The sequence below is a fragment of the Plasmodium vivax genome, chromosome 14, assembly GCF_000002415.2.
Source record: "Plasmodium vivax chromosome 14, whole genome shotgun sequence".
Taxonomy (NCBI): Eukaryota; Apicomplexa; class Aconoidasida; order Haemosporida; family Plasmodiidae; genus Plasmodium; species Plasmodium vivax.
Window position 1 is genome coordinate 1,821,568 of NC_009919.1, and position 10,225 is coordinate 1,831,792.

At 48.7% G+C, this 10,225-nt stretch overlaps 4 protein-coding genes across 4 annotated transcripts, besides 5 other annotated features; 2 read left to right on the forward strand and 2 right to left on the reverse strand.

Annotated features, from left to right (window-relative positions):
- Nucleotides 1–41: 41 nt before the first annotated feature.
- Nucleotides 42–1,267, forward strand: PVX_123820 (mitochondrial carrier protein, putative; the record flags this gene model as incomplete). Its single annotated transcript, XM_001617276.1, has 1 exon — nt 42–1,267. One exon carries the CDS (start codon nt 42–44, stop codon nt 960–962), a length of 921 nt encoding a protein of 306 aa, XP_001617326.1. The 3' UTR covers nt 963–1,267.
- A 187-nt stretch (nt 1,268–1,454) lies between these two features.
- PVX_123825 (50S ribosomal protein L24, putative) lies at nt 1,455–2,189 on the reverse strand (the record flags this gene model as incomplete). The annotated part of the gene is made up of 1 exon (XM_001617277.1): nt 1,455–2,189. The coding sequence occupies one exon, from the start codon at nt 2,187–2,189 to the stop codon at nt 1,455–1,457; it is 735 nt and encodes a 244-aa protein (XP_001617327.1).
- Nucleotides 2,190–2,631: 442 nt separating this feature from the next.
- Nucleotides 2,632–2,652: a microsatellite.
- A 777-nt stretch (nt 2,653–3,429) lies between these two features.
- On the forward strand, nt 3,430–4,701 carry PVX_123830 (GTP cyclohydrolase I, putative; the record flags this gene model as incomplete). Its single annotated transcript, XM_001617278.1, has 1 exon — nt 3,430–4,701. The coding sequence occupies one exon, from the start codon at nt 3,430–3,432 to the stop codon at nt 4,699–4,701; it is 1,272 nt and encodes a 423-aa protein (XP_001617328.1).
- Nucleotides 3,464–3,491: a microsatellite.
- A 109-nt stretch (nt 4,702–4,810) lies between the features above and the next one.
- Nucleotides 4,811–4,848: a microsatellite.
- A 574-nt stretch (nt 4,849–5,422) lies between these two features.
- On the reverse strand, nt 5,423–6,772 carry PVX_123835 (hypothetical protein, conserved). Its single transcript, XM_001617279.1, has 4 exons — nt 6,638–6,772; nt 6,260–6,425; nt 5,924–6,106; nt 5,423–5,780 (listed from the first exon to the last, which is right to left on the reverse strand). The coding sequence occupies exons 1-4, from the start codon at nt 6,755–6,757 to the stop codon at nt 5,674–5,676; spliced, it is 576 nt and encodes a 191-aa protein (XP_001617329.1). The 5' UTR covers nt 6,758–6,772; the 3' UTR covers nt 5,423–5,673.
- Nucleotides 6,773–7,334: 562 nt separating this feature from the next.
- Nucleotides 7,335–7,442: a microsatellite.
- Nucleotides 7,443–10,084: 2,642 nt separating this feature from the next.
- Nucleotides 10,085–10,106: a microsatellite.
- The last annotated feature ends 119 nt before the right edge of the window (nt 10,107–10,225 follow it).

Here is a 10,225-nt window from a genome sequence, read left to right on the forward strand (position 1 = left end):
CTTAACGAGATTAACAATTTCCCGCACGGGGACCGCCCAAAATGAGCAAAGACCTGGTGAACGGGTCCATCCTGCACTGCCTGGAAACGGCGAGTCTAGGCATGCCCCTGGAGGTGTGGAAGACGAGGATGTGCGTGTACAGGAACGAAAACACCATCAGATCATTCGCCAGCATTTATAGCAAGGGAGTCGGGCAGTTCTACGCTGGCTTCTACGCGAAGCTAGTGGAGAGCTCCTCCAAGGGAGCCGTCCTCTTACTATCCAAAGAGCACATGATTAACCTCTGCAACAATTTGAATTTTAATAAAACGACAAGTGGCTTTATCGGTGGAGCTACCGGAGGCATCTGCCAGTCCTTCGTGATGACCCCATGTACCTTTTTCATAACCGCCAGCATAGACAGAAAAATTAATTATAAGAAAAAGCTTGTAGACATTTTTAGGAACAAAGGATTCACAACCCTGTATAAGGGGAACAGTGCCATGTGCTTGCGCCAGGGGACCAACTGGGCCAGCCGCCAGGGCTTAACTGAGTGGGTCCGCCACTTGTTCATCGAGCGGAAGAGGAAGGTGGGGGGGGGAGCGGGTGTGGAAGTAGGCGTAAAAAATGAAGTTACAGACAAGCGAGGCCACGTTTTTCAGCCCACCCCCGCGAAGGACACCCACCCGTTAGACAAACGGGGAGGTGCTGCCCACGACTTATCCCCCTCGGAGGAGCTCCTTTGTGGTGTCCTTGGAGGAGCCTTATCTGTCTGGAACAACCCCTTCGACGTGATTCGAGTGTACATGCAGAATAGTGCAAATAAAAACATCAAGCTGACGTTCTTTCAGTCGTTTGTTAGCCTTTACAGGGAGGGGGGGATTCTGTACCTCTACAAGGGGGTCATCCCCCGGTGCTTCCTGTGCATCTGGCAGACCCTGTTTATGGTTACGGGGGTTAAAATTCTGAACAAGTACTCTTAGTAGTGAGGCGGTGAGAAGCGGTGCGAAGCGGTGAGAAGCGGCGCGAAGCGGCAATCCATCTGGGAAGAGGCAGTTCATCTGTTAAGCGGCAAGCCATCTGCGAAGCGGCATGTGGCCACCACCACACGTGAGTTTGCACCCTTCCCATCGCACCCCTTGGGGTGAACCCATTTATCCCCCGTCCAGATGCCCAATTAATTCGTGCCACTGCTGGTCAGGTGTTCCCCAACCGGTTAGTCAGCTACGCATGCGGGAAGAAGAACAAGACGTGGGTCCTCCTTTGAAGACTCTTATGTAGCCCCCCCGTGGGGGCATAACCCACGGTAGGTACACAGTTACACATATCGCAAGAGATTTATTAACCATTTGGGAGAGACCCATCAGGGGAAGATTTCAATCGGCCGCTGCCTTATAGGGAAAGGCGCGCGCTGTAGGTATGCATGGAGATGACGCGTCGTCTGAGATGCACAGGCTGGGCGCGCGAAGGGGAGACTACCCCTCCAGGGAAGAGCTGCCTTCCCCCAGAGAAGCGCTTCCTCCCCCCGGAGAGGCGCTTCCCTTCCCCGGAGAGGCGTCCCTGAAAAAGTTTTTCATTTCGTAGAATCTTCTCCTCTTAATCTCGTAGGCTATCTTCTTTAAGAGGTTAAAGTTCTTGGAGTCTCTCTCCGCGTAGATGTCCTTAATGGGAGGTCCCGTTTTTTTTTTGTGTATGAACAGCTCATAGTTATTCTGCTCCTTGAGGGCCTGCACACTAACAGGTTCAGGCATGGCACACCCCGAAATTTTGGAGATGCGTACACACTCGCCATGCATCATGTACCTCCTCTTGACCACCGTTGCCTTTTTACTTATAGGGTCTAGAATGGCAACGTTGGTGATGTGTATAGGCATTTCCTGTGTTATAATTGAGCCTGCATTTTTCTTCGTGACGTTCCAAGCAGATTTTTTCATATTGCACCCATCAACGATTACTGTGTTTCTTTTTGTGTTTATATTTAAGACGATGCCTTCTTTGTCTTTATAGGGCCCATAGAGTACCTTAACCAGGTCTCCCACTTTTATATTTAGGTACTTAGAGAGATCTAGGTGCTTGGGTTGGTTCCTTTCTCGCAGGGGGAAGGGGATGCTCAGCTCTTTGCTTAGCTCCAGGAAGTCCATCTGCCCGAATTTCCTTTTTCGCTTGTCCAGCCGCTTGGCCTGCACGAAGTACTTCACGTACCGGGACATTTTGCGGGGGGGGGCGTCGAGCGGTCAGCGGAGCGGTGGCCAAGTGGTAGTAACGCGCATGTACAGCTGGGTAGTCAAGCGGATGTATGGCTGCGTCACCACGCGGATAGTTACCTCCGTAGCCGCCTCTGCACCTAGCTGACCACCCCCCCGAGAGTAAACCTTCAGTTCCCCCCACCTACTCTCGCTTGTGGGACAAAAACGTTGGGCGCCTTTCGCAGGGATGCACATCGCCTTATTACGCCAGAGTGTATAACTCAAAAATGGCATACGCATCTACGGTGAAGGTCTCGCACGGTAGTGTTGCCCAACCGGTGTGTGGGGTGATGGAAGAACCTTCCCTTCTTAGGTAACTCTTCCCTTCCCCGTGGAGTCACTCCTATTCGCCTCTTCTCTCCAGCAAAACAATCAAAAATCAAAATGGTTTTCCACACCCCCCAAGGAGGAGTTCCCTTTCCGTGGAGTGTTAACTTAACATACAGGTGGGTTCCTTCCCTTCCATTTCGTGCAATGTTAAAATGTGTTCAGTTGCGATGGGGTGTGTTTCTCCCGGTTTTCTCTTCTCTTTCGCGTACCTTTGGCGTGGTCCCTTTGGTGTGGTCCCTTTGGTGTGGTCCCTTTGGTGTGGTCCCTTTGGTGTGGTCCCTTTGGGGTACTTTTTTTTTTTTTTTTTTTTTTTTTCGTTTACTCTTGTGCGGAGGAGCAGCTAGCTGTTGTGCTTCACCCCGCGGTAATTTTTTCCAAAGCGGGAGAAATTTATCGACGCCAATATACTTGTTGGAGGGATGGGGACAAAAAAAAATAAAAGGTGCACGCACTGCATAGGAGCGATACTCGTGAGGAGTCCTCCCCCCAGAGAGGGCAACTGAGTGTACCAATGCGCGACGACTTCGTGTAGGCTATCTCAAGTGACCCCACGCACAACACGTCGCGGTAACAAAGGATTAACCAATCGGTTTTGTGCATGTAGAGTGGTGAGATGAGGCCAGCTCTGCTCGCATATTTGGCTACCTTACACTTGGGAAGGGAGATCTCTCCACCGGTTCGTCCTTTTTTTAATAACATTACGTTGCATCTAGTGGAAGCGTGACTATACCCACCTAGATGTAGAAACAGAACACACAGATGCGCCTGTCATGCTGATTCTACTTGAGCGTAGGCGGGTTTGATTTATCTGCTCCTCGCTTCCTCAACCTGGGATAAGGAGTAACCCACATGTTATCCTCCCCTTCGACTTATCATGTTCAAACGAGGGGACCTCCATGAGGGGAAGCACCGTGGCGTAGATAGCGTTGGTACATACGAGCAGAGAGGTTGCTCTTCGAGTGAAGCACCGGTTAAGGACACCCAGTTGGTAGCTTCAAGTCGGAGTGAAGACCAGCGAGAGGGCCGCCAATACGTATTGAGTACTAGCCCTATGAACACCAATTTAGGGTTAGGGTTAGGGTTGTTGGGGGCCCAGAATGGTGCTGAAGAGAATGGCGGAGGGTGGAATAACTGCGGAGATGGGGATGGCCATTTCGCTTGCAAAAGTCACCACGAGTATGGCTTTGTCAACAAGGGTGGCGAATTACGTTATAATGGAAGTAGCCTTTCGGGGAAGATCGAAAGGATGGCGGATGGTGGGACGACCAATGCAGGGGTACTAAGCCGTCTTAGTGAAGAGGCGGGTTTGGGGAAGGCCCGCCAAGACGACTCGGGGAGCTCCACGGAGACCCCCCCCGCTTGTGCCACCTTGATGGAGGAGAAAAAGGGCGCAGTTAATGGGGTGCGGAGGAAGGTGATCAAAAGGGTGGAGAAGGAGGGCCAGCGGGGGAGAAGCGGTGATGAAAGCGGGAGTGACTCCTTTGGGGGAGACCCCCCCGGCGCGCGGAGGAACGCGACGGGTCGCTCGAAGGAGACTCAAATGGAAGCCATCAGCAAAAGCATTAACCACATTTTAAGCTCCTCCAATGTGCCCCCAAAAGATATACTCAAAAGGACAAGCAAAAGATTTACAGACACTTTTCTTTATTTAACAAAAGGGTACCATATGAACGTAGGGAAAGTTATAAAAAAGAGTTTGTATAAGAGAAAGTACAAAAATGATTCGCGCATAAAAATAAGTGGCATTCATATTTACTCCCTCTGCAAACATCATCTGTTGCCATTCGAAGGGGAGTGCTCCATCGAGTATGTGCCCAACAGATATGTTATGGGTCTTTCTAAGTTCTCCAGAGTTATTAACATTTTTGCAAGGAGGCTACAGCTGCAGGAGGACTTAACCAATGACATTTGCAACGCGCTCAGGAAGTATTTGAAGCCGAAATATATCCACGTGAATGTTGTGGCCAGGCACTTGTGCATTAACATGCGCGGGGTGAGGGAACACGACGCGACTACCGTGACGAATGCGTACTACGGGGTGGACGAGGGCGCGCGCGCGGGGCAGAAAGTAGATTTTGCGCGTGCGAGTCAGGCGGGGGATGGGAACGAACTGCCTCGCGAGGAGGTGGCCCTCGTGCGAAGGTGATCTTGCGGTCATCCGCGAGTGTGTATCACGTGGGTGTGCATTAGGAGATGGTGGAAAACGCCCCTCCAACTGCTGCTACACACCACCGTTGCCATATTCGCTGCTTACATCCCGTCCACCGCATAGCTGTAGAAATGATCCCCACGCGTTGTTAAAAATGATCTACCTTTGATAACAGAAAAAGGGGGCAGCGACGCTGTGCGCAACGTGTGTGTACTGACCCCCACGCGCACAGACGCGTAACTCGTGTACACTTTTAAAGTAACGTGGGTTCAAAAAAATAAAAAAAAAAAATTAAAAAAATTATTCATTAAAAATGCTGGGTGGGAAAGGCACGCACGTGTGGGCGAGTGGGACGGCGTGGCGAAACACAGCGGTATGCGGGTGCCTACAAGTGAGTACATGCATATGCGCACACACACGCTTACATATGCGTACGCATCAAACAGCGAATTACTTAAAAAAAAAAAAATAAGCCTATACACACGTGCACCCTTCCGTGTGTGCACATACATACAAACAAAACTTTAACTGGGCGCTTTGAAAGCTCTTCTTTAAATTTATTAAAAAGGGGTGGGATTGAAAAACAAAGGAGGGGGTTAAAATGCGAGGCGCTGCTGTTAAGGCCAACGTGGAGAGATCCTCCAACCGGCAAAATGGGCATCCATTCTATGTTAATTCTTTTTTGTTTAAGATGATCTGATCCAAGCGCGCCCTTTTGGATGTGTACTAATCCTTTTGCGCGCGGAGAAAATGGCCGTTTATTGACTCCCCATTTGGCGTGGTGCGCAGAGCCGTACGTAAAATACTCGCGGACGGGGGCATTCTCCACAGCGCAGTGGTACCGCTAGGAAGTTGTGTTGTTACACTCGCTAGGAAGCTGCGCTGCTGCGCTGCTGTGCTGCTGCGACCGTTCCTGGCTTCGACCACCTGCGCGGTAACCCTAGAAACGTCCCGCCGCGCCGCACAAGCCTAATCGTCCAGAGAAATGTGCGTCAAATTGATGCAGTTAATATTCCCGCACGCCATCGTAAAGGCCTTCTTCGGCTTTTTCTGCAGCTCCTGAAAGCTGGCTTCGTCTACAAGGGGGGGGGAAGGGTTTTGAGGGGTCATCGTACAACAAGAAGTTGCAAATGCGTGTCAGAGCGCACGTGTGCATAGGTATATCCACGCTGGTGTGCATAGGCATACCCACACCGCTGCACGCGAGAACGAACTTAACCTGCGTAGAGAAAAATGAGCACGCGGTTAACATACGTGATGGTCTCCACGTTGTCATTCCCCTTCTTCACAGATATGATGGGGCAGTTATCATTCTTGTTCTTGTCTCCGTACCAAAAGACACACGCATAGTCATCTCCCAAAATGGGATCGTCATTTTTGGTGATGCCGTTTGCGATTTTGCCTGAGGGGTGTGGGAGGCGCGAAAGGTGCGGAAGGTGCGGTTACAATTTGGTCAAACGAGCGGTTGATAGATGGGCGCATAGGGGAGAGCTCTTCCGTAGGTGCTCTCTCCTCAAAGAGGGGAAATATTCCTTTCCGCCGCTCCCTTCCGTACATAAAATATTTTGAAGTTGCTGCGAATCCTTCCAGTATTCCTTGGCCCTGGGGTGCACGTAATTCTCCCATGCTCGACAGAGGAGCAAGATTTCGTTGGTGGACCTTTTCTCCACTTGATCTCCTGCTTTGGACAACACCTGAGATACGTTGTTACTGGTGCTATCCTGATCGGAGGGGTGTGAGCGAAAGGCGGTGGGTAAGCGGCAGGCGGTGAGTAAGCGGGAAGTGGTGGGTTTCTACGCAGGCGTATGTGTGCACCTTTCGGCGCGCGTTGCGGTGTAGCGGTGCAGCTGCGCCATTCCGCTTGCCCCTTTTGGGCCATGAACATCCACCAGTGCAGCCGCACAGGCTGTCATTTCTTTTTTTTTGCGGTTACGTCGTACGTCACATTGGAGCTTTTTTTCTCCTCCTTTTTCGGCGGCTTCTCGCCATAGATAAAATCTAAGATGTAATCGAAAGGAGACACCGAGCAGTATTGGCAGTTGAAAATATCCATTTTATTTTTTTGACTGCGTGGCTTTCTTGGGAAGGTTAAAATATAGGGGTTGTAAATTTCAAGCAAAAAAAAAGGGAACGAGCGGAATAACTATGTTCAGAGTAAACGAACGCGCGGATGCATGCATGTTATATGTGAATGAAGAGAACTACGCGCGGATGCACAAGTGTAGGTACGCGCAGGGGTTCGTATGTCTATGCGCGCGAAGCTGAACTGGTTTTTGTCAAGTTTTTTTTTTGTGGGGGGGACTTGGAAAAATTCAAAAAAAGAAAAATTTGAAAAAATGAAAAATTTGAAAAATTCGAAATATTGAGATGTTCGAAAATGTTTGAATGTTCACTGCTGAAAACGCTCAAGTTCCTTTAAGCTGGCAGCATTTCAAATTTTCCAAATTTTCAAAACTTCCAACTTTTCGCGATTTAAAGGTTAAGCGACTTTAAATCTGAAATGAACGCGTTGGGAAAAAAAAAAAAAAATGAAATGAAATAAACTGAGCACTTTTTTTATTTTTGCCGAAATATTCTTTCCATTTTTAGCGGCGTTTTGCCAAGTACACAATCGTACTTTTTTTATCCCTTCACCTTTTAGACTTTTTATGGGGTATTCCAATATGCCTTTTTTTTTTTTTTTTTTTTCTCCCCAATGGTAAGTGAACATTTGCAAAATATTCAACTTCCTACCTTTTAAAGGAATAATAAAGGTATAAAAAAAAAAAAAAAGAAAAAACATAAAGTGCATACACAAGTTACACGTCAGTGCGTGTGCCGAGCAGTTGCATCACAACACACGAGCAATACCATTTGCGCGTCAACTCGGGCACAGAATGATACGTACACACGTACATAACAGAGGTATGGGCGAACATATGGGGACCTCCCCACCACACACACATGGACCCTTCGAACGGTTAAACGAAACAGAACAGAACAAGTGGCCAGGCTGGACATGCTTCGTCACTTCAAAAAAAAAAGGGGGGCTAACAACAAAATGGGGTTGCCCTCCCCTCGTTCTTTGCAGTTTAACGGTTGTTATTACGCCCCTCCCATTATTTCGAAGATGTTAACAATTTTCGCCTTTTAAAAAAGTCAAAGTGTTGCAATGTTTTCTCACTTCGTCACTTCGGGGGGACAACACATTGGTGCACTTTGGAACTACCGCATATGGCAATTAGCACCTCGTGAGAATGCACAGTTGGGAGAAAACTCTCCTTCGGGCCACTCCGCACGCGCACTTCGTTTTAAGGAGAAGATCAAATAGCTAAAATGGCTGTAATGTTTAAAAAAAAAAAAAAATTCCGCAACTTTTACCTGCACGGGTCAGGCGAAAAGTGGGTGACACTCGAATGGGAATTCCTTAAAAATGAAAAAGGGGAACTTCATCTCCGTTATGAACAAAAAAGTTAAATGCTGTAAAAGTGGATAATCTTTGCGCGGAGAAAGGCATGCGTTTCTCCTGACTGCTTTCTCCAGAGGTTCATATTCAAATGAGTGATCATTTTCAAAATGCAGTGCCACGTGTGGGGTATGACCACTGCTGTATTTTTTTTTTTTTTTTTTTTTTCGTTTGTTTGGAAGATCCCCACGTACAGCACTGCATTGTCTGTATAGCATACAACGGTTGACGTAAAACGTGTCCACTCTGTCCACTGTTTCCTTTGGTGTGAGGACTCATCAAATGCGTGTGCGCGGGAAAAGTGCAGGTGTCTATGTGCATGTTTTTCGGTGAGGCCATTTTGGACTCCCGGGTGGGTGGCAAAACAAAGCGCTCATGGTTGACCCCTCGGGGTGAGTTCATACTGCGTCACGCTGCGTCGTGTTGCGTCGAGCGGTCTCACTTTGCCTCTGCGGAGAACACGCCGACTGGCGCCCTTTTCATTCCTTTTAAAAAAGCAACTCGCAAGAAATTCGCAAGTCATTCTCGAATAATTCGTAAAGGGAAAGGTCTCCCCTGCGCGCGTTAAGGCATTCCCATTCGAGTGTGCACAGCTGCTGAGGATCGCCCCCCGTTCTGTCTGCCGGCAACCTGGGAATTCCCCGCCATGCCGCGTCACCCCTCACGCTATACTCTTTTCACTTTGGAAAAATAAAAAAAAAAAAAACGAAAAAACGCCTCTTACACGAAGGGGTTACATCAAATGTTCACGCGCTATGGAACAAAATAAATAAATCAACATGCATATTTTTGATACTGGCCAATTTTTATTTAAAAATTTGTGTGAGGCGTTTTTTCTTTTCCCCCTTTTCGATCTGGCAAAGTTGTTAAGAATTGGCGAATTGCACGCGGTCCGCGCAGCACACCCGTGGGTGTATTCACGTTTGGGTTTTTTCCACCCCTCCCTCTGTACATGCGTCCACAGGTACGCTCGCCAATATGCAATCAAAAAATGCGCTTATGTAACCATACACATACATATCTATTCACGTGAAAAAAAAAATGTTCGAATGTGCTTCACCCCATGACACATGGCGGACAGGAAAAAAAAAAAAAAAAAAAAAAAAAAAAAAAAACGCGCAACAGTGTACAGTGTCAATTCATTTTAGCAAAAAATGAGTACATTTTTGCTTTGCCGTTTTTTGATCCTCCCAGTTTTCACGCAAGCTAAAAAATAACCATTTGAACAGATGATCAGATGAGCAAGTGCGCATGTTGACAGGCGAAGGGAAGCATTTTTGAGAAACACCGCGAATGGATGCGTAAAAAATACGCGCCCACACGAGTACGAACGGAGGAAAGCGCGAGTTGTTGCCCCCTCGTTTGAGCGAATTTTCCGCGCATTTCCATGCGGTTTTTAGCCTGCAGTTGGCCCTTTCTGTTGGCATCTCCTATTTGCCTCTTCTGTTGGCATCTTTTGTTTGCCCTTTCATTTGGCCTCTTCTGTTTGCCCGTTCATTTGGCCTCTTCTGTTTGCCCTTTCATTTGGCCTCTTCTGTTTGCCCGTTCATTTGGCCTCTTCTGTTTGCCCTTTCATTTGGCCTCTTCTGTTTGCCCTTTCATTTGGCCTCTTCTGTTTGCCCTTTCATTTGGCCTCTTCTGTTTGCCCTTTCATTTGGCCTCTTCTGTTTGCCTCTTCATTTTACCTCTCATTTGTACCCCTCGCTGCCGCCCCTCGAGCCCACCTCAACAAACGGACAGGCGCACCGTTTCGACACCTTCGTAACCGCCTGCAGAGAGGGTGGACGGAATTGCCCGCGGCGAGCCCTCCACACCGCAGTGTGCGTTTTTGCGCGGCGGTGAAGTCTGCGCAGAGGTTCTGCATCCCGCGTCGCCGCGCACACGGGGGGTAGAGGCGTTGAGAAGGTGGGCCAGGCAAAGTAGCCTCAACTGGCTTACGCAGCAACGTGGCCTCAACCCGCGTACCAGGCAAAGTAGCCTCAGCTGGCTTACCTGGCAAAGTGACCCCAACTGGCTTACTCAGCAGCGTGGCCTCACTGGCTCACTCAGCAACGTGCCACCTGCTGACCAAGCAAA